Source organism: Narcine bancroftii, chromosome 8 (assembly GCF_036971445.1).
Source record: "Narcine bancroftii isolate sNarBan1 chromosome 8, sNarBan1.hap1, whole genome shotgun sequence".
Taxonomy (NCBI): Eukaryota; Metazoa; Chordata; class Chondrichthyes; order Torpediniformes; family Narcinidae; genus Narcine; species Narcine bancroftii.
In genome coordinates, this window is record NC_091476.1 from 107750722 (window position 1) to 107774294 (window position 23573).

At 41.6% G+C, this 23573-nt stretch overlaps 2 protein-coding genes across 7 annotated transcripts in view; both read left to right on the plus strand.

The window, feature by feature from the left end:
• Window positions 1-14198, plus strand: part of nherf4b (NHERF family PDZ scaffold protein 4b) — a 54499-nt gene extending 40301 nt beyond the window's left edge. For 2 of the 4 annotated variants that reach the window (XM_069894765.1, XM_069894763.1), the window contains 5 exons: window positions 1683-1879; window positions 3487-3723; window positions 8648-8956; window positions 10687-10726; window positions 13296-14198. In XM_069894765.1, coding sequence (XP_069750866.1) covers window positions 1683-1879; window positions 3487-3723; window positions 8648-8956; window positions 10687-10722 — 779 coding nt within the window. In that variant the 3' untranslated portion in view covers window positions 10723-10726; window positions 13296-14198. Of the gene's footprint in view, window positions 1-1682; window positions 1880-3486; window positions 3724-8647; window positions 8957-10686; window positions 10727-12973; window positions 13196-13295 lie in introns of those variants that run through there. The other 2 variants (XM_069894764.1, XM_069894766.1) reach the window with 2 other exon arrangements.
• A 6773-nt stretch (window positions 14199-20971) lies between these two features.
• ube4a (ubiquitination factor E4A (UFD2 homolog, yeast)) overlaps window positions 20972-23573 on the plus strand; it is a 76951-nt gene continuing 74349 nt past the window's right edge. For 2 of the 3 annotated variants that reach the window (XM_069894768.1, XM_069894770.1), the window contains exon 1: window positions 21015-21228. The gene's annotated coding sequence lies outside the window, so the exon portion shown is untranslated. Of the gene's footprint in view, window positions 21229-23573 lie in introns of all 3 variants that reach the window. The other variant, XM_069894769.1, reaches the window with a different exon arrangement.

Consider the following 23573-nt stretch of genomic DNA (forward strand, 5'->3'; position numbering starts at 1 on the left):
AAACTTCAATAGTCAAGCTGTTGTGTACACGAGAACTTATGTTTGCATAAACAAAAAGGTTGAGCTCCAAACCATTATAAATGATTTCACTGAAGCAAACCAAAAGGTTAACATTTGCAAAGAGTCCTCTATATTTCTACCTATGATTATCACATAGCCATTGAAAAATGAAGGTTCCTGTTAGATCTGAGAAAATGTAGACTACTTCTAGCGTCGCTCCTGGCAACAGTAGATTATCAATAATGATATTGATGTAGTTGAGGAGCAGCACTAATCTTCAATCTGCCTGCACAGCCTTTGGTTAATTGAGGAAATGAATTTGAAAATCAAGATCTGAGACCTGGCCCAAACATCATGGACTATTAAGCAGCAGGGATCTCTCCCCCTCTTCTACATTTCTGAGGCTAGACCACATGCACAAAGTTTTTCATTGAAAAAATACCTTCAACTCATTCTCTCAAAATCTCAGTGTTCATCACACAGATGATGAAAAAGATTTTGCTCACTTTCTGATCCAACGATTCCTAGGCATCTAAAATGTGAATACTTTTTGTCTGTTGGTTTATATGTTATTTAAAACCACCAGAGGTGACTTATTGCAAGGGTTTGACAGTAATTATTGGATTGGAAAAACTATGTGCAAACTGGAAGGATAAGAAACTTAATTTCAGTATCTTTTCCCAACCCAACATCCCCAGTTTTGAGGTCTTAGTTACACTTGTCATGCAGGACATGTCACTCTCATTCCCAATACTGGTCTCCGCAACTCTCATTTGATTGTCTGTAATGGGAAGAGGTTACCAAGTCGACAGAGGAAAAGTTGCATAGTTGTGTCAATTTCAGTTTTAATAAATGCAAGATTATTATTGATCCCTGGGAACCTCTGGACTACAACTGCTCAAAATGGATGACCATTTGGGATAGCATTAAGAATGAGTTATATCAGAAGCTTGCCCTGCAAAGGTACCAGAGGCAGTACATCACACCACAAACTACCCTTTATCCAGCAGTTCCCACATCCGCTACCTCCAGAACCTATAAAAACAAAATGATAATAAGTAATCTTCATTATCAAGGGACTAATTAAGAAAAGACATCATTGCATGAAAAGTACTCAGGTGAAATAAGGAGTTGCTTCAGGAGCATCAATTGCACCCTGAAAAAAATATGGTTTAATGATAGAGTTGATCTGAATTTTATTTTGTAATCATTACCTTGATTTTGGGTGGTTTAAAGGTAAAGCAAACACGTTGTGACTTTTAAACTGATGAAACTGAGAACCATGCAAGTTTGACTGCAACAATATATTCCAAAACAACTTCCCTGAAGCACCAATTTTCAAGAGGCCCTTCTGTTTAATTAAAGTTCTTAGTTTATTGTTGGCCATTTAATAATTAAGGCCATCCCTGTCCAATGATTCTCAACTCTCACTATCTCTCTAATAGGCCCTATTAAGTCATTAGAAGAGACTCAATACATGATGAATCAAAGATTCTATTCTTACTGTGTCACATAGATGTTGAAAGATTATGTGTTTTGATCACTTTCTTACTTTGTGATTCCAGTGTGTTTGAACCATGGGGTTTTTTTTTGTGAAATGGTTTATATATTATTTGAAAACAGCCAATGCCAATTTACGGAAGGGTTCTTACAAGTATAAATTGGCTTTTTTTTTTTTGCAGGTCAATATTTGTCAGAAGTGGATGCTGGAAGTCCAGCGGAGAAATGTGGGATGCAGGAAGGAGACCGCTTGCTTAGTGTAAATGGGGAGAGTATTGAAGGACTGGAGCATGAAGTGGTTGTGAAGAAGATCAGACAGGGTGGAAATATGGCAACCCTCATCGTCATCAGCTCTGAAGGAGACAAGTATTTCACTTCTGTGAGTCTTTGCCCCATTTGTCATCTCAAGTTTTTCATCCATGGCAGGGAAGACCTATAATTCCTTTTATCCTGTGCAGTAAAAGAACTGCAGATGTTGTATACAGTAAAAACCCTGGTGTCTGAAATGCAAGCAGCCAGCAGCCTGAACCACCAGCAAAAAATCAAGGAAAATACATTTTAAAAATTAAATAACAATAGGTTAAAATGTATGTTTAAAATTGTAAATGTTCTCTGAAATAACATACACTTTGGTGAAGGTGGGCGTAAATATTCAGGTGGCAGAGTGCCTTGATCCATTTTTGCAGTTTGAACAAAGTTGTGTGAAACAGCAATGGTGTCACCCAGGTTGATGCCACTTGTTGTTGGGGTGACTCTCTTAAGGTATCTCCTTATCCCCGCTTAGTAAGAGTTGCCCCTGTCAGAGGCTTGATTTGTAAACTCGTGGGGGGGGGGGGGTTAATTATCTACATTGTTATTGCTGGTCTTTCAAGCGATGGGGAGAAACTTGCAGATGCAGTTATGGTTAAATGTTTTCAAATAATGTGACTGAAAATAAAGTAAAATGCTTTGAGGTTTATATATGCATGCAAGTGAAGTTGTTCAGTTTAAGTATAGTCTAGTATTTTGTCTTTTAAACTGTTTATCCTTAATGCAGATGTATTAGACATTGTAAGAGTAAGTTTCAAGCAACTGGAAAATACAATTATCCGGCATTTCCCAATCCCCATAGATACCCAGTTTCTGCATGTTCCGCTCGATCATCCCAGCTGCCTTTCACCAACACACACTTAATCCCTTTCAACTGGTTTCAACTACATTAATTCCTCCCTTATCTGGTATGGGGGACATGGGAAAAGGGGTGAGTGGCAACAAATCCATTGTGGATCAGAAGGAGAGGGAAATGCAAGTTACCAGAAATTGGAAATGTTGATATTTATAACATTGGTGTGAACACCAGGTGGAATATGAGGTGTTGTAGATTGATGCAGCATGGAAATGGACCTTTCAGCTGATCTTGGCCATGCTGACCAAATGACTCATCCACACAAGTCTCACCTGCCTGTATTTGGCCAATACCCCTCTAAACCCATCCTGTCCATTTATCCAGATTTTTTAAAAAATGATACAGTACCTGCCTCAACCACTTTCTCCAGCAGCTCATTCTATACACTTACCATCCCCTATGCAAAATTTTTACCCTCCACCTTTATTTATCAGATTCTAGTATTTGATACTCATATCACTTTTCAGGTCTCCCTCTCCCTCCTCCTACCTGGCTCCTTCTGACCCTTATATTTGCTCTCATCTGTTTCTCTCTATTACCCACCTGCCAGTTGCTTCCAATTACATTCCTTTGCTTTTCCCACCTGGCTCCATCAGCCCATTATCCCTCACTTGGTACCTGCCTCACCTCTCCCACTTACCTCTTTATACTAGCTATCTCCCCTCTACACTCTGTCGTGATGCAGGGTATCGTCCTGAAATGTGGGCCATTCTTCTACCTCCAAAGGTGCTGCCTAACCCACTGACCCCATCAATCTGAGGATTAGATAAGCAGTGAACATAATATGAAACAAGAGCCCTTTAATTCTTTGTCCAATACAGCTGGGGTTGTCTCCTTTGATTTGTGATGATGGAGAACAAATGAATCTGAAGCAGCCAACACAAGATCAAACAGAGGAACATTCACCACTTCAGCGAGCTAGTCCTTCTCCATTCTGGGTGGCTAGCGAAAGAGAAGCTAATCACACAGTCAGACTCTGCCATATGGTGAAAGGATCCAGAGGATATGGCTTTCAAGTTTACAGTATTACTGATGAGCCAGGAGCTTATCTCCAGCAGGTTGGTTCTCTTTTTTTTAAAACATAAAGAGTATATAATACAACTTCCCTGGTTGTGAGCATTGCTGTGCGAAGAATTCAGACACAAAGTTCGTAGACTGTACAAACAGACTTTAATTCGTTTAAACTCACACACACAAGGTCTCTGTACCTTCATGGCTCCACGTGCTCGACTGACTATCAAAGGGGCAAGATCAAGTCTTTATATGGGCTGGTGATTGACAGCCGGCAGGTGGGGCCAGCCTGCCGGCAGGTGGGGCCAGCCTGCCTGCAGGTAAAGTGGTTGGCCCCTGCAGTAGGCTATAGGAGTGCAGCCAGTGTAGTAATTCACTACATTGGTTAAAAAAATTATCCTAGAATCCCATGTTTATTAAGGCATAATGACAAGAATAATGGTTGTTTTATGTTGAATTATTTTGCCTTAAATTCTTTCTTTATTGAAATGTAATTAAGGCATTTGTTGTATAATCCCCATTTGACTGGAGGAAATAGAGATTAGTCTTTTCTGGTCAGTGAAAGAGCTCTCACATGGAAACTTGATCTCGACATTCAAAACGGCTCTCAATGTATTCGAACTCTAAATAAGTGTTGGAGGAACTAAAAACCTTCAGATGTTGGGATCTTGAATAAAAAATTGTTAGAGGAACTCAAGAGGACAGCAGCATCCATGGGTGGAAATTGTCAGTTGATATTTCTGATTTGAACCCTTTGTCAAGAGTAAGATAAAATAGGTAAAATTGCATAAAGTAGAATAAAAGGCTGGGGGATGGGCCCAGAGGTGATATAGAACAGAAGATAAAGGAGATTGAGTGATAGGAAGAGGCAGAAGCCTTTAGGAAGGGAGGGAAAGGAAAAAATGTAAGTGCTATACAGAAATAGGTAAAGAAGAAAGGGAAACAGTAGAATCAGAAGGGGTGGAGATTACGTAAAATGAGAAAAATCAATGTTCATGACCTTAGGTTTAAAGTTGTCCAGGAGGAATATGTTGTGTGCTTCATCAAGTTTACATTTGATATCGCTCTGACAATGGATGAAGCCAATGAAAGACTTGTCATTGCAGCAATAGTTCTGTGAGTTAAAATGGCTGGCTACTGGAAGCTCGGGCTACAGAGAGAAAGTCTTCAGTGAAGCACTCATCCAATCTGTGTTTAGTCTCACTAACAAAAAGGAAACCACGCAAATACACCAAATGCAGTAGATTAGGTTGAACGATGTCCATGTAAAACTCTGCCTCACTTGGATGGTGTATTTGTGGCCCTGGATAGAGTTGAAGGGACAAGTTTTGCACTTTCTGCAATTACAGCAAGAAAAGCCTGTTGGGGTAGAAGATTGGGCATGGAGAGAAGAATGGACTAGAATGTCTCAGACTGATTCTTGCAAAAAGCAGATGGGGTAGACAGGGGAAGATATAGTTGCCAGTGGGATCACATTGAAGTTGGTGCAAATGTCAGAGCATAGTGTGTCTAATACGAAGGCTGGTGGGGTGGAAAGTGAGGACCAGAGGAAGTCCGTGTTTGTTCTGCTTGCAAGCAGGTGGGTGAAGGAGAGAAGTATGAGAAATGGAGGAGGTATGGGTGCAGGCTTTATGAATGACAGTAAGGGGGGAATCCACATTTATTGAAGAAAGAGTTTATTTTGGATGTCCTGAAATTGAAGGTTTCATCCTGAGAACAGATATAGCAGACACAGAGCAACTGTGAGAAAGGAAAGGCTTCCTTCCAAGGGACAGCATCGGAAGACAAAATAATCTATGAGTTGGTAGGTTTATAGTAGATCGTGTTATATGGCGAACTCTCCACTGGCCACCGAGACAGAGGTGCACCAAAGAAAAGGTACAAGGACTGCCTAAAGAAATCTCTTGGTGCCTGCCACATTGACCACCGCCAGTGGGCTGATAACGCCTCAAACCGTGCATCTTGGCACCTCACAGTTCGGCGGGCAGCAACCTCCTTTGAAGAAGACCGCAGAGCCCACCTCACTGACAAAAGACAAAGGAGGAAAAACCCAACACCCAACCCCAGCCAACCAATTTTCCCTTGCAACCGCTGCAACCGTGTCTGCCTGTCCCGCATTGGACTTGTCAGCCACAAACGAGCCTGCAGCTGACGTGGACATTACCCCTCCGTAAATCTTCGTCCGCGAAGCCAAGCCAAAGAAAAGAAAAGAAGATATCAGTGGATAGTTTGTCCCCTGAGATGGAGACTGAGAGGTCAAGGCAAAGGAAAGAGGAATCAGAAACAGTCCAGATAAATATAAGTGAAACACGAAGGGCTGCAGATGCTGTGATTGTAATAAAAACTTAAAACTGCTGGAACTTTACCTCCCCTGGACACTGAAAGACCTGCTGAGTTCTTCTGGCATTTTTGCATTTCTATTGATAAATTTCAGGGCAGGATGGAAGTCCTTAATACCATAATGTTTTCTATTTTTATTGGCTACAATTCCACCAACATTTAGATTGTGACAACTCTGGAATTCTCTTCCTAAATACTATTAATTTTCTCTGAGACTTCATAGATGCTGCGTAGAAGCTACATCTGACCAAAAGTTTGGTTACCTGTCCGAAAATTTCTTTTTGTGACTAAAGAAGTTCTTCCTTCTCTCTGTTTTAATTGGATAACTTCTAATTTTAAGACTATGACCCCTTGTCCTCGATTCACCCATCAAGGGGAACATCCACATTGACTCTGTCAAAAACCTTTCAATATTCGAAATGACTCTGTGATTTCCCCCCCCCCCCACCATTTCTCCTATACTCCAACGAATACAACCCAAGAGCTGCCAAATTCTCCTCATATGCTAGCCCCTGCATTCCAGGAATCATCCAAGTAAATCTCCTCTGCACCCTCTCCAACAACATCACATCCTTTCAAAGATAGGGGGCCCAAAACTGTACACAGAACTCCAAATGGGGTCTCACCAGTGCCCCATAGAGCCTCATTAATACCTCTCTACTCTTATACACTATACCTCTTGAAATGAATGCTAGCATTGCATTCACCTTCTTCACTACCAATTCCACCTGGGCATGAACTTTTAGATTGCTCTGCACAAGGACGCCCAGGTCTCTGCACCTCCAAGGATTGAACTTTCTCCCCATCCAAATAGTTTATTTCCATTGCCAAAATGTAGAACTTCTCAACATTGTACTTCATCTGCCATATTTTTGCCCCGCCTCCCAATCTGTCTATATCCCTCTGCAATTTTACGGTTTCTTCAACACTTCCTACTCCCCCACCTATCTTGGTGTCATCCACAAATTTGGCCACAAAACCATTCATTCCACAATCCAAATCGTTTATATAAATTGTAAACAGCAGCGGCCCCAACACTGACCCCTGCGGAACACCACTTGTCATAGGCAGCCATCCTGAATGGGATCCCTTAATTTCAACCCTTTGCTTTCTGCCTATCCAGTCTAATATCATCCCTGTAATTCCATTGGCCCTCATCTTATTTAGCAGCCTAACATGCGGCACCTTATCGAAAGCCTTTTGAAAATCCAACTATATAACATCCACAGCCTTCCCTTTGTCGATCCGACCTGAGATTTCTTCAAAAAAACTCTAATAGGTTGGTCAGGCAGAATCTACCCTTTAAAAAACCATGCTGACTAGGACCAATCCTGTCATGCATTTCCAGGTATTTCACAATTTCATCCTTGAAGATTGACTCTAATATCTTCCCAACCACCAACATCAGACTTGAAAGTCTATAGTTTCCTTTTCTCTGTTTCCCACCTTGTACAGCAGAACCACATTTGCAACCTTCCAATCCCTTGGAACCATGCCAGAGATTATTGATTTCTGGAAGATTGTCACCAATGGATATACAATCTCCAAAGCCACCTCTTTCAAAACCCATGGGTGTACCTCGTCCGGTCCAGGAGATTTATCTATCTTTAATCCATTCAATTTACTTAGCACAGTTTCTCTAGTAATCTTAACTGTATCTAACTCTACTCCCAGAAGCCTCTGTCTGTCAGGGATGTTATTAATGTCTTCCACAGTGAATAGTGACTTAAAATATTGATTTAATTTTATAACCCATAATAATTTCCCCAGCATCGTTTTCTATTGGTCCTATGTCAACACTTTCTTTTATTCTTTATATATTTTTTAAAAACTCTGTATTTTTTTATATTGTTTGCCAATCTCCTTTCATAACTCATCTTTTATTTCCTTATGACTTTCTTTATTTCTGTAAGTTTTTGAAGGAATCCTTAGCCTTCTGATTTCCCACTAATTTTAGCTTTCTTGTATGCCCTCCCCTTTGCTTTTATCTCAGCCTTCACTTTTTTTCATTAGCCACATTGGCATCATCTTTCCTTTGCTTAATTTCCTTTTCCTTGGAATATATCTATCCTGCATGCCTTTTATAATTTGTTCGTCTGACTATTTTACTTTTCCAATCGACTTGAGCCAGTTCCTTCCTTATACCACCATAATTTCCATCATCTGTGCTTTTTTAATTTAAATTTTTTTTGATATTCCAGTGGCAGTTTGCACTGCTGATTACATCTGAATTAACCTGCCAATATCGCGGGTCAAATCACATGAATCGCGCGGTATGAACAGAAATAATCGGGCAGGGTGAGTAGATTTCAACTGGGCGCTGATACATGGAGGCAGCGATTGTCCGAGCACGGCCGAGTTAACTCACCAATCGCCTTCTGGCGGTGTGAAAGCACAACCTGCTCGCACTTTGTCATTGCTGGAGGTGGGACTCCCCCACCACCCCCCCTTAAATCCCTGGTTGCAGAATTACCTGCAAATAATGGTGCAGTGTGAAAGGCTCCCGGGGTCAGCTTGCCCTGAAAATTTTCCCGTTTCCTAGGAGGATTGGCAGTGAAAAGGTTGGGGGGGGGGGTTATATTAAAGACAGGTTGTTGCTGTGCTGATTTTTAACAATAAAAATCCTTTTAGGTTATACCTGAAGAAATTGGACACAAAGCAGGAATCAGGAATGATGACATAGTGATTGAGGTTAATGGAAAGAACATTGAGACAGCTTGTTATGAGGATGTTCTTCAGAGAATAAAGGAAAATGAAAACAAAGTGACTCTTCTTGTCATGAATAAAAAGGAATATTGGCACTGCAAGGACAACAACATCCCAATTGGCAGAAAACCAGAGAGTGAGGACAATGAAATTGTGAAAACTCTTCATAATTCCTCCAATTTTAGCATCAAGAAGAAAAGCCAAAACAACAAGAGTGCTGATCCTGTTGAGAAGGTAACTTGAGTATGACTCTGCAGCAGATAATCTGTTTCAGTTGATAATTTTGATCAAAACATCAAGGCAGAACATTCTTGATTGTTCTCATAATAGTACTATAAGATGTTTTATGTCCACAAGAAAGGGAGGGAAGTAACTTTATTTAATTCTAATCCACTGAAGAAGGGACAATTATTCTCGGTAAGGGGTGAAGAAATAGGTGCTTAATTTTATCAAGGAATCATGGGGAAGGCCCAAGAGGGATGTAGTGCAGATTTACCACAATTCTACTCAGAGTTCTTTGGCTTGGCTTCGCAGACGAAGATTTATGGAGGGGGTAAAAAGTCCACGACAGCTGCAGGCTCGTTTGTGGCTGACAAGTCCGATGCGGGACAGGCAGACACGATTGCAGCGGTTGCAGGGGAAAATTGGTTGGTTGGGGTTGGGTGTTGGGTTTTTCCTCCTTTGCCTTTTGTCAGTGAGGTGGGCTCTGCGGTCTTCTTCAAAGGAGGTTGCTGCCCGCCAAACTGTGAGGCGCCAAGATGCACGGTTTGAGGCGTTATCAGCCCACTGGCGGTGGTCAATGTGGCAGGCACCAAGAGATTTCTTTAGGCAATGCTTGTACCTTTTCTTTGGTGCACCTCTGTCACGGTGGCCAGTGGAGAGCTCGCCATATAACACGATCTTGGGAAGGCGATGGTCCTCCATTCTGGAGACGTGACCCATCCAGCGCAGCTGGATCTTCAGCAGTGTGGACTCGATGCTGTCGACCTCTGCCATCTCGAGTACTTCGACGTTAGGGATGTAAGCGCTCCAATGGATGTTGAGGATGGAGCGGAGACAACGCTGGTGGAAGCGTTCTAGGAGCCGTAGGTGGTGCCGGTAGAGGACCCATGATTCGGAGCCGAACAGGAGTGTGGGTATGACAACGGCTCTGTATACGCTTATCTTTGTGAGGTTTTTCAGTTGGTTGTTTTTCCAGACTCTTTTGTGTAGTCTTCCAAAGGCGCTATTTGCCTTGGCGAGTCTGTTGTCTATCTCATTGTCGAGTTAAATGATAAGCAAATGGCCGATGCATAGATCGAGATATTTAACATGAGTGAAACGCAAAAGTCAGCAGATGCTATGATTGTAGTTAAAACACACCAAAATTCTGCAGCCAGTCTTTTAGCATCCAAAAAAGATGTATTGCTGACATTTTGGGCCTGAGCTCTTCTTCAAGGATTTAGCAGAATGAGCCAGAACCAGGAAATCTCAGAAAGTGTCAGAATTCAGACAATGCTGGATGGGGGAAGGAATCCAACAAATTGGATTGGTGAAAGGAGACAAGGGAGAGAGACAAAGTTGGGGGAAGGCAATGGGGGAAGAAGTGAGGGGTGGAGTCATTAATGAATGCCAGAGAATTCTATGTTAATACCATCCAGTTGGAAGGTGCCAGTCAAAAGATGGGGTGTTGTACCTCCATTTTGCGGGCTGTCTCAGTCTGGCAGTGCGTGAGACCATGTATAGATCTATCAACAAGGGAATGGGATGGGGAATTGAAACGTGTGGTCACTGGGAGATTCACGCTATTGTGGCGGGCAGAGCTGAGGTGCTCAACCAAGTGATCTCTCAGATGTAGAGGAGACCTTGAGATATTTAACATGTTAAATTTACTTGGGCAATGAGGGAGAAGGTGCTTTCTCTGGGAATCCAGACCTTAATGCAGCAAAGACTTATCTCTGTTCTTGTATTCCTAAAACACGCAGCTCAGGATGTCTGGAAGATTGAAGAGAAACACTTAAATCGGTAAGTGTTATTACTTTTGGGTTTCAAAAACTTGTATGTGGTAAAGAAAGTCTACATGAAGCAAGGACTGAAGTAGGTTTCATTTTCTTATGGCAGAATGTTAGAATTGTAGATAGTCCAATGCATATAAACACAAGAAATAGAAATAGTGTTGTCTTTGTAGCCTACTGAAACTGCTCCATTATTCAGTAAGATCATGTTTGAAACTTTTTTAAAAATTTTTTTATTTTTCACACCATAAACCACATTGACCATGATACATACATTTTCCTTTTCAAATATATACAGTGTCATTTTCTCCCCCCCTCCTCCCATCCCACCCTCCCTACCTCCCCCCCCCCATCCATTTAAAGTACAAAATCTAAGATACATTAAACCAGTCAAACAATGTTGTCATTCAATAAAAATAAACAAGAAATTCCATTGAGTCAATTCTTTTCATTTCCTTCTCCTTTCGTTAATTTAGGTAGTGAATTTCCACGGTAGGTTTTCTCTATTGTGTTTCATGTAAGGCTCCCATATTTGTTCAAATATTTCAATATTATTTCTTAAACTATATGTTTTTTTTCTAATGGAATACATTTATTCATTTCTATATACCATTGTTGTATTTTCAAATTATCTTCCAATTTCCAGGTTGACATAATACATTTTTTTGCTACGGCGAGAGCTATCTTAACAAATCTTTTTTGTGCACCATCCAAATCAATTCCAAATTCTTTGTTTTTTATGTTACTTAGGAGGAAGATCTCTGGATTTTTTGGTATATTGTTTTCTGTAATTTTATTTAATATCTGGTTTAGATCTTCCCAAAATTTTTCTACTTTCTCACATGTCCAGATTGCATGAATTGTTGTTCCCATTTCTTTTTTACATCGAAAACATCTGTCAGATACTGTTGGGTCCCATTTATTTAACTTTTGAGGTGTAATGTATAGCCTGTGTATCCAGTTATATTGTATCATACGTAACCTCGTATTTATTGTATTTCTCATCGTTCCAGAACATAACTTCTCCCATGTTTCCTTTTTTATCTTTATATTTAAATCTTGTTCCCATTTTTGTTTAGTTTTACCATTTGTTTCCTCATTCTCCTTTTCTTGCAGATTAATATACATATTTGTTATAAATCTTTTGATTATCATTGTATCTGTAATCACATATTCAAAGTTACTTCCCTCTGGTAACCTCAGACTGTTTCCTAATTTGTCCTTCAAGTAGGATCTCAATTGGTAATATGCCAGCACTGTATCTTGAGTTATATTGTATGTATCTTTCATTTGTTCAAAGGATAATAATCTATTTCCTGAAAAACAATTTTCTATTCTTTTGATCCCTTTTTTCTCCCATTCTCTAAAGGAAAGGTTATCTATTGTAAAAGGGAGTAACTGATTTTGCGTCAATATTAGTTTTGGTAATTGGTAATTTGTTTTATTCCTTTCTACATGAATCTTCTTCCAAATATTGAGCAGATGATGTAATACTGGAGAACTCCTACGTTGTACCAATTTTTCATCCCATTTATATAATATGTGTTCAGGTATCTTTTCCCCTATTTTATCTAGTTCTAATCTAGTCCAATCTGGCTTTTCCCTTGTTTGGTAAAAATCTGATAGGTATCTTAATTGTGCGGCTCTATAATACTTTTTAAAGTTTGGCAGTTGTAAGCCTCCTTGTTTATACCATTCTGTTAATTTATCTAGTGCTATCCTTGGTTTCCCCCCTTTCCATAAAAATTTCCTTATTATTTTCTTTAACTCCTTGAAGAATTTCTCCGTCAAGTGTATTGGCAATGCCTGAAATAGGTATTGTATCCTTGGGAAAATGTTCATTTTAATACAGTTTATCCTTCCTATTAGTGTTAGTGGTAAGTCTTTCCAATGCTCTAAATCGTCCTGTAATTTTTTGCATTAGTGGATAATAATTGAGTTTATATAGATGGCCGAGATTTTTATTTATTTGTATACCTAGGTATCTTATTCTTTGCATGTGCCATCTGAATGGTGGCATTCATGATCTAATTAAAGACACATAATGTCTTAATAGAGATCCCCAAAATTATAAAAGCTAGTAATAAGTAGGACATTGAAAATGCTTCCACTGACAGATGAGATTAAATAAGGCATGATGAATACAAGATCATTGTTAATATATTTGAAAGGGAATTTAGGAGAAACTCCTGAATGAAGTAGTAGCTTAGAATGGGAAGTTTACTAAGGAAGGGTGAATGGCATACATGTTTTTCAGAAGCAAGGTCAAGATATAAATGAGAAAGAAATTAAATAATGATGGCAGGAGGACCAAGAGAAATGCTAACACTTAGTTGAACCAGGTTGGTAGCCTTCATCTGCTTTGTTAATTTGAAATTCCGCCTGGGCTGCAGAATAAGAATCTCAGGGTTGTATGTGATGTCATATATGGACTCTGACAAAAATTTAGACTTTGAACTTTGTTATAAAAGAAACGTTTAAAAAGTATGGTTAAAAAAAGTTGAAGATAAATTGTTCTGCACTTCAAATATACCTTGTCAAATTGCTTACAAAATTAATTTATTTTTTCCTTCATTCAGATAATGGGGTCCATATTGGAGGATTCGGAGTTGTTTTGGTGAATTTATGTGATTCAATAATGTATTCAAAGCAACAAAGCAACTGTCTCGTCGTCATTTCCTGATCATATATAAAGGAATGCATTGCACTTTATTAATCCTTGGGAATACTTAGATGTGCACAGTACTGGATAATGCTTTTTAAGTGATGAAAAGCACTGCTCATCTAAATTTTAAATGCTTCTTTTGTCATAGTTCAAATTTTAAACAATTTTTAAAGCAGGCATTATCCAAATGGATTGGAAAAATTATCAATGTTTATTAATGTTTGTGCACTTCAATGTTGAGAAGGATAAGTGCTATTTTTAGGTTTCTGGATAGATATTCTTTGACTATTCAGGGTGGGCAGGTGTATAGTGCCCTGTCATTTTACTTTTGTTAATAAGTTTCACCCAGTATATCAGTTTTTCTGATAAGTCACTTGAGGAATATTTAAATAGAGAAATGTGTTCCTTGGACCAATTTAATTGTACACCAACACAATTTACTGTCATATACTCCATTTGCAAATATTTTGTACTTCAACAATATGAATTAATTATGTTACATGTTGCAACACTGTGCTACCCACTATTTGACAAACTAGTATCAAGTTGAGGGAGAGGGCAATGCTCAGTTGTAGCTTTTATCTTTAGAGAGTTTTAAACATTTCACTGCCTTGGTTCTTTGCAAGGACAGTACACAACTGGCATATTATATTTTTCACCTCAGCATTATGCCTTTAAACAAAATAACTATGACAAAACATTCCCATGTAAATCTAACAAGCTGGATTAAGATTATAAGACGTTGCACAACAACCAAGCCTCACAAAAATGACAATGTGGTCCATTCAAAAATCATAAAAGAATTATGACCTTGAGAAGTACTATTATTACAAAAATGTATAATGTCAATAAAATGTTCAAAATTTCAAAAATTAGTTTAAACTGAACTCTTTTATTGAAATATGATAAATACTGACTCATTCATACAGTGTCTATTTATTTCAGAAACTTCTTAAGATTGGATATGAGTTTGCTGAAATCCCCATTAGGCCAAACCTGCATCTCTATTGATCTGGGTTAAGATATATGATTTAACAACTGACACCACATAGCAAAGGTATCTAACTAGATTTTTATGTAAAATGTCCATTCTAATTCCCTTCTACTTTTGGATACTGGAATAAGTATTGATTTACAGATATTGCATAGAATAGAAATATTAGATATTATCAAATCTCAGGACAATAAAAAAACTCCAGAGGGTTGATAACTCGGCCTGTGACATCACAGGCACCAGAATTCACTCCATAAAAACACAAACTGCTGGAGAACCTCAGTAGGTCAAACGGTGTCCTTTATGTAGCAAAGGTAAAAATATATAATCGACATTTCAGGCTTGAGCCCTTCATCAAGGTATGAGAGAATGCTGACAGGTGTCCGAATTAAAAGGTGGAGTGGGGGTGGGGGGGAGGATGGCAAAGGCATGGTAAGCAGAGAGAGGAGGGAAAGGACAGGAGCAATGTGGGGAGGAGGGATGGCTGGAAGAGCTGGAAAGATTGGAAAGGGGGAGGGTAAAGAAAAGGTGAGCAAGTTTAGCAGAAAGTAGAGAGGTCAATGTTAAGGCCATTTGGCTGATGAGTGCCCAGAGAGAAAATAAGGTGTGGTTCCTCCAATCTGCAGGTGGTCAAGATGGGATAGTACATAAGGCCATGGACAGACATGAGTGTGGGATGTGACTCAGAATTGAAATGTTTGGCTACTGGGAGTTTGCTGTTGCCGACAGAGAGGAAATGATATCCCTGTCTGCAACCGGTTTTTTCAATGTAGAAAAGGCCACAAAGGGAGCATCGGATGCAGTAAATAAGTCCAGTGGATGTTGAAATGAAGCAACTTGAAAGGCCTGTTTAGGGGCCCCAGACTGTGGTGAGCGAAGAGGTGTGGAAGCAAGTGTTGCACCTCTTGTGGCCACAGTGGAAGGTGCTGGGAGGGGTTGGGGTGGGGGGGGGGGTCAATACATAGGAAGGGATGAGATCACAAGGGAATCACAGAGGGAGCGGTCTCTACAGAAGGCCGAGAGGGGAGGAGAAGAAAAGATGTGTCTAGTGGTGGGATCTTGTAGTAGGTGCCGGAAATTCCAGTGGATAATGTGTTGGATGCAGAGGCTGGTAGGGTGGTAAGCGAGGTTGAGGGGAATTCTATGTTTGTTGTGTCTGGGGCAGAGGGGGCCAGGGCGGAGAAGCGGGAAATGGAGGAGATGCGGGTGAGGGCTGAATTGATAGTGGTGGATGGGAAGCCATGTTTGTGGAAGAAAGCCTTATGTGTATCCCACCTTAACTACTGGCAGATTGGAGAAACAACACCTTATTTTCTGTCTGGGCACTTTCCAGCCACATGGCCTTAACATTGACCTCTCTGTTTTCTGCTAAACTTGCTCGCCTTTTCTTTTCCCTCCCCCTTTCCAGATCTCCCCTTTCTTCCACCTTATCCATCCTCCTCCCCATCATTGCTGCTGTCCCCTCCCTCCTCTCCACCTATCATCACCTGCCTTTGCCACAACCCCCCCCCCCCCCCCTTTTTGTTCAAATGCCTGCCGGCATTCTCTCATACCTTGATGTAGGGCTTAAGCCTGAAATGTCAGTTATGAATTTTTACCTTTGCTACATAAAGGACCCTGTTTGACCTGCTGAGCTTCTCCAGCATTTTGTGTTTTTATTTCAACCACGAGGTGTACACATTTTTGTGATTTACATCAGACTTCACTCCATTGAGGACACTTATATAAGGCAGTGTCTTTAAAAAGTAGCCTCTATCTTCAAAGACCCCCACCACCCTGGCCATGCCATCTTCACTTTTACTACCATTGGGAAAAAGGTACAGGAGTCTAAAGACCAGCACTCAGTGGCACAAGGACAGGTCTTTCCCCACTACCATCAGATTCCTGAATGATCAATGAACCAAAGACACTGCCTTACTTTTCGTACACTTTAAAAAAATTTATAATGTTGTAAGATGGTTATAATATGAATGTTTACACTACGATACTGCCACAAAACACCAAATTTCATGACTTGTTCATGACAATAAATTCTGATTCTGATTTATGAACAGCAGAAACACCAAATATATCCTTTATACAAATAGAATATTTTAAAATGCTTATAATTATTGGTTATTTTGAACAATTTCCAAATTTGGCTCCAACATAATTTTTAAATTTTCTGATAACACCACTGTTGTTGGCTGAATAACAGGAAATGATGAGTCAGAACAGTTAACACCATGCTGTTACAGTACCAGCAGCCTGGTTTCAAATCCACTGCTGTCTGTAAGGAGATTGTACATTCTCCCTGTGACGGTGTGGGCTTCCTTTGGATGCTCTGGTTTCCTCCAACCCTTCAAGACGTACAGGGGTTGTCGGTTAATTGGGTGGCACAGGCTCATGGGCCGGAAGGCCCTATTTACCATGCAGTATGTCTAAAACAAAACATAAGATGGAGATTGATATTCTGGTTGTGTGCTGCTAGAAGAACAATCTTTGCTCTCAATTGGAGCATGACTAAGGAACCTATTGTTGACTTTAGGAATGGGAGGCCTCGAGACCATGTACCTGTCTCTAGTGACAGGAAAGTGGTTGAGAGGTTCAGTTCCTTCAAGTTTCTGGGTGTCCACATATTAGATGACCTCTCCTGGAGCCAGCACATTGCTGCATCTATGAAGAAGGCACAACAACACCAACTTTACAAGAAGTTTAGGAGATTTGGCATGTCATTGAATAAACATGACATATGACCTGTAGAAAGTAAGTTGGATGGTTGCATCATTGTCTTGTTTGGTAACTCATTTGCCTAGGAATGCAGAAGGTTGCATAAAGTGGCAAACCTTCAGATGCTGCCTCAAGGCAGCCAACATCTAAAGGACCCCCATTTCCCTGGTCATCACCTCTTCTCACTGCTTACCCAACTGCTATCAGGTCCTTGAACTTCCAATTCTACCTTTAAAGTGTTCCAGGACAACCAACAGATCTGTTTGCATTATTATGATGTGAATATTTATTGATCATTTTCTATTTATTATCTCTTTTTCTGTCTCGGCATATTCGGGTAATTTAACGTGTACTGTTCTATTAAAGCTGGCACATCTTACCTACCTATTTGGCCGCAGTAAGAATTTAGGTGCATCTGTACATTGTACAGATTCACAAGGATAATTCCGGGAATAAAAAGATTTTCATATGAGAAGCATTTGATAGCTCTTGGCTTGTCCTCAGTGAAATTTAGGTGAATGGTTGTGGGGGGGGGGGGGGGGGGGGGGGGGTAATTCTCAAACATTTTGAATGTTGAAAGGTATGGGTGGAGTATGTGGAAAAGTTATTTCTCATGGTGGGAGAGTCTAGGACAAGAGGATACAACTTCACGATTGAAGGGTCTCGGCTTAGAACAGAGATGCAGAGGAATTTCTATAGTTAGAGGGTGGCGAATTTGTTGCCACAGGCAGTTGTGAAAGCCAGGTCATTGGGTGTATTTAAGGCAGACATTGACAGGTTCTTAATTAGCCAGGGCATCAAAGATTATGGGGAGAAGGCCGGGCAGTGGGGCTGAGTGGGAAAATGGCCCCCACCTTAGCTACTCAGATCACATATCTGTCCTGCTAACCCTGGCGTACAGACCACTGGCAAAGCAAACTAGGTCAATTCGCAGGGAGATCATTGGAAGTGGACAGGTGGGGAGGGGTGATGGGCAACAGCAACGCTGCAAGACTGCTTTGAGACCATGGATTGTTTCAGGGAGGCGGCCACCTACAATGGTAATGTAAACATCGAGGAGTAGACGAGTTCAGTGACTGGCTACATCAGCAAGTGCATTGAGGATGTCACTGAGATCAAATGCTTCACAACCATGGGTATCCGGAAATATGGTTGGATGCTGTGGTCCAGGCCCTTCTCAGAGCTTGTAATGCTGCCTTCAGGACAGGCAATCTGGCACTAAGATCAGCCAGGGCTAAACTCTCCCATGCAATCCCGAAGGCAATGTGGGGGTATGCACAGAAAGTCCACAAGACAGCTGTATGTCACTGGAGACATGAGGCACATGTGGCAAGGGATCAAGACTATAACTATTCACAAGTCAACCTTGTGAGTTAAGGACAATGACACCTCCCTTCCAGACAGACTGAACACCTTCAATGCACGGTTGGATGAAAAGAACAGGATGACACCTAAGAAAGTGTTGTGTCCCACTGATGAACAAGCATCCTGAATAGCTGAGATTGAGGTGAGGATAACCCTATCCAAGGTGAACCCATACAAGGCAGCGGGACCAGACAACATACCTGGTTGAGGAACTGAAGGACTGCGCAGACCAATTGATGGAGATTTTCACGGACATCTTCAACATCTCACTGCATCAGTCCATCGTTCCCGCAGGATTCAAAACAACCACCTTCATCCCAGTACCCAAGAGGGCAACAATAACAAGCCTCAATGGCTACTGTATGTGGCAATGACCTCCACCATAATGAAATGCTTCGAGCGTCTGGTGATGCAATTCCTCAAGTCACACCTCCCAGAGACGCAGGACCCATTTTAATTCATCTATAGAAGAAATCGTTCCACAAACGATACTATAGCCTTGTCCCTTCACACCGTCCTGGTTCACCTGGAGAATGAAGCCGCATATGCCAGACTGCTGTTCAATGACTTCAGCTCAGTATTTAATTTGATAATTTCCCAGAGGCTGGTGGAGAAACTGTTCGCAGTTGGACTGAACACCCTCTCTGTAATTGGATTCTGGACTCCCTAATGGAAAGACCACAGCCTGTCTGGCTCAGTAGCAGAATGTCGAGCATCATCACACTGAGCGCTGGTGTACTTCAGGGCTGTGTCCTCAGCCTGTTCCTGTTGCTGACCCATGACTGCATCCCCAGGTCCAGCTCCAAAAACAGTAGTTGGCCTCATCAGGAACAACAATGAGTCACACGACAGAGGTGGAAAATCTCATGGTATGATGCTAGAGTAACAGCCTGAGTCTCAATATGAACAAGACAAAGGAGATGACTGTGAACTTCAGGACTAGGAACAACTACCTGCCACTACACAGCAACAATTCTGTAATGAAGAGAGTGGAGAGCACCATGTTCCATGGAGTTCACTTAACTAGTGACTTCATCTGGACCCATAACATCTCTTCACTTGTCAGGAAGGCGCAACTTCCTGAGAGGATTGAAGCGAGCAAGATGACTAGCATGTCATCCTTGTACAGGAGCTCTATTGAGAGCATCCTGACCAGCTGCATCACAGTGTGGTAAGGATTGGAGGTCAATCTACAGGACCATAGGGTGGCAGAGAGGATCACTGGAGTCTCCCTCCCCCCCCCCCACATTTGACGTGATCTACCGGGATCGCTGTCTGAAGAGGGCGAGCAAAATCAATGAAGAGATGCAGGAGTATCAGAGCCAGCAGCACCAGGTTGAGGAACACCTTCTTCTCACGGGCAGTGAGAATGTGGAACGACCAAAGGAACCGCTCACACTAACCATCAGAAACTCTTTTATTCACAAAACAATATTTATTTATTTGTATATTTGCATATAGTTATTCTGCATATGTATTGTTTGTATGTGTGTTATGTCTGGTTCTCCTGTTCAGCTCCGAATCATGGGTCCTCTACCGGCTTCACCTACGGCTCCTAGAACGCTTCCATCAGCGCTGTCTCTGCTCCATCCTCAACATTCATTGGAATGACTTCATCACCAACATCGAAGTACTCGAGCTGGCAGAGTCCGCAAGCATCGAATCCACGCTGCTGAAGACCCATCTGCGCTGGGTGGGTCACGTCTCCAGAATGGAGAACCATCGCCTTCCCAAGATCGTGTTCTATGGCGAGCTCTCCACTGGCCACCGAGACAGAGGTGCAAGGACTGCCTGAAGAAATCTCTTGGTGCCTGCCACATTGACCACCGCCAATGGGCTGATCTTGCCTCCAACCGTGCATCTTGGTGCCTCACAGTTCGGCGGGCAGCAACCTCCTTTGAAGAAGACCGCAGAGCCCACCTCACTGACAAAAGACAAAGGAGGAAATACCCAACACCCAACCCCAACTAACCAATCTTCCCTTGCAACCGCTGCAACCGTGTCTGCCTGTCCCGCATCGGACTTGTCAGTCACCAACGAGCCTGCAGCTGACGTGGACTTTTTACCCCCTCCATAAATCTTCGTCCGCGAAGCCAAGCCAAAGAAGAAAAGAAGATGTCTGGTTGCACGTCTGCGTGTTTTGCACTGAGGACCGGAGAACGTTGTTGTGCAATTGGATGACAATAAACTTGACTTGGATCAGCTGATGATTAAATAGTAGGGAAGACTCGATGGGCTGAATGGACTCCTGGTCTTATTTACCTGACAATATTTGTTCACTGTTCATTGCATGCATTCCTCCCTGCGGAATTCCCTGTTTTTTATATCGATAAAACAGCTCTTCCGCAAGCCCTTTGCCATCTGCCCCATTTCCTTTTTGCGGTCATGTCAACATTTTCTCCACAACACCTCGGGGCGCCGCCTCAACTGAAGCCGCGACTTTCCAGCCCGAGCGCGGGGAATGCTGCGGGGCACGAGCTGTCGCGAACGCGAGTGCGCGAGCGGCGGCGCGGGGTTCGGCGCACGTGCACGCAAGCGAGGCGGGCGCGCAGGCGCCTGAGCGTGAGTCCTCGTTGGCCCGCGCGGAGTGCAGGGCGCAGCCATCAGGAACAGCAGGTAAGCGGGGCTGAAGAGCGGGCTGTTTTCGTGCTGCTCCAGGCTCCGCAATTAATTTTGAGCAGAATGTCTACATGAAGGAAATTTGCTACCATCTTTATAGCATAAAGCTCCCCCCCTGTGTAAAATCAGGAAAAATATATCCGAGTCCTTTCCTACTCAGGTAAGAGGGTTTGTTGACACATCTCTGGGCCTCCGTTTTACATGTCATGGTGTTGAGCTGGGATAGTTTTATGTGTGTGATTTAAATACCGGTGCACCTTGCGTTTGTGTGGCTTCCTATCCTTTCTCTCTGGGCTGCACAGTTGGCCCCATGTGCTCTTCGGTGATCACTGAATAATTTTGTTTTGGATACAACTTGCAGAGTTCTTTTTTTGTCGTTGTGGCTCTGGTTGATAGTTGATGTTTGTTGTGAGGCCTAGTTTTACAGTCTGCTCCATCTTCTGCGGCCCACTGATCGTCTGATCTGTCATTTTGGGTCTTGGTGGAGTCAGGATCTGATAGGCTTGAGCCTCCAGACAATTTAAAAGCAAAGGCTCAGAACTAAATAACTGGAAAGTCACGCCTTTCAAATGAAACTTTAAACCTAAGCCTTGGGCTGGACGTGAAAGATTTGGTTGTTATTTTGAAAATGAGCTGATAGAGTCTTAGTTATGTCCTAGTCATGATTTGTTATTTTTCTGAGTGTCTAACAAACACACCAAAACAACTTATTTGATAATTATCATGTTCCTGCTCCATATTTTTTTCTACATTGATAGCATTGGATCTACTTGAGGTCTCATGGGTGTTTTATGAGGTCATGTGTGTTCCTCATCCCCGTGATTCAAGTACATAATTCCAAAATTGTCTTCCTGCAACTCCAAAATCTTAGTACCACTCTGATTTTATTTCTGTCATCTAAATATTAGAGACTAGTTATCTTGGTTAGTCAATAATTCAACAAGGGCATTATTTTTTTTCTCTCTGACAATCCATTGATGTGTTTATCCCTCTGGCATTATTCTTTGTGTTTTCTAGCAAAGATTGATTGAATGTATATCATAAGCTACATTTCAAATCAGATTATGTCAACTCCACATAATTTAGTGTGTGATGAGAATTATTAACAACTTGTATTCAGGCTGCCTCAGGTTAGTTACACTGACTTGTGGGCACCCATATGTACAAAGTAGCTCCCACTAGTAGGAATACATATAAAAATCTGACCTGCACATGTAAATTTGTTCCTATGAACAGCCAAACAACTCTCACTCTGCCTTCCCTGCCTGCCAGTTTTCAGTAATTATTTTTATCTGTTACAGTGAAAGTCTAATCCAAACAGCATTTCATGTTCTGTTTGAGCAACTTTCCTTCTGCAATCAATATTGAGTTTCCTGACTTTAAATGCTTATTCTGTCCATCAGAAATGGCCATTTCTGCCTTGGGTCACGTATCTGTAATAATAGCTGTTTTTAACTGTGGTAGTACACACTAGATCTACTTGCCATTTCCAACTGCCCACTATTAGCAGCACATTAAACAAATCATCATCTAATCACCCCCTATTAATACATTTGACCTGCCCTCTAATGTCGCTGAAAAAGTAGTTTGCTGCAGCATGCTTTTTCTTTAAACCTGTCATGGGATTAAAGTGGCACACTTTATGACAGTGTATCCCTATGTCCTAGTTTAGCAATAGGGCATGTCAGGCCAACTAAAGTAAATTGAGGTTAAAAAATAAACTGCTGGAAGAATTCTGAGGGTCAAAAAGCATCTGTGAAGGCAAAAGGGATGTGTTGATGTTTCGGGCTGAAACCCTGAATCAGGATTGGATGTGGAGAGTAGATGACCTTCACATTTCAACCCCCCTTCCTATTTTTACGTTGGACTGTGTCCTCCTCCTTCTCCATTGCCAAGTTGAGGCCAAGCACAAGCTAGAACAACACTTGATATTCTGTTTGAGTAGCTTATAACCCAATGATATGAACTTTGAATTTTTCAATTTTGGGCAACCCATACCTCCTGTGTTCTTTTTCCACTCCCTCCAATCATCCTAGGTTCTCTCTACCCTTTGTTCACCTTTTCCATCCCTCCTTCCTCCCCAACCTGGTTCCATTTTCCCATCATTCCCCCTCTTATGGTTCTACCCATCACATACCAGCTTTTTAAAAAATCAGATTGGCCATTGCATCTGAAGTGGAATCTCTTGAACATAGATTTTTTTCTTTTGTTCCTTACAGTTTGTCGACAGGATAAAGCAATTTTAGCGGATCAAGCAGTATCGGTGGGAGATAAAAAAGAATGGTTTTGAGCCAGAACTCTTCATCAAGACTGAAAGAGCAGAGGGAAGATGGCCAATATACTGAGGACAGGGTGGGAAAGGTTGTACAGTGGATATTAGGGGATGACAAACTTGGAAAGATGGCAGCAGTTTATTGCTATGGAGCTTTCTAGGGAGAGAAAGGTAAGAGAGGGAAGGGGGGTCAGACAGGGGAAGATGTGTTTCCAGTCTGTAGCCATGGCAGT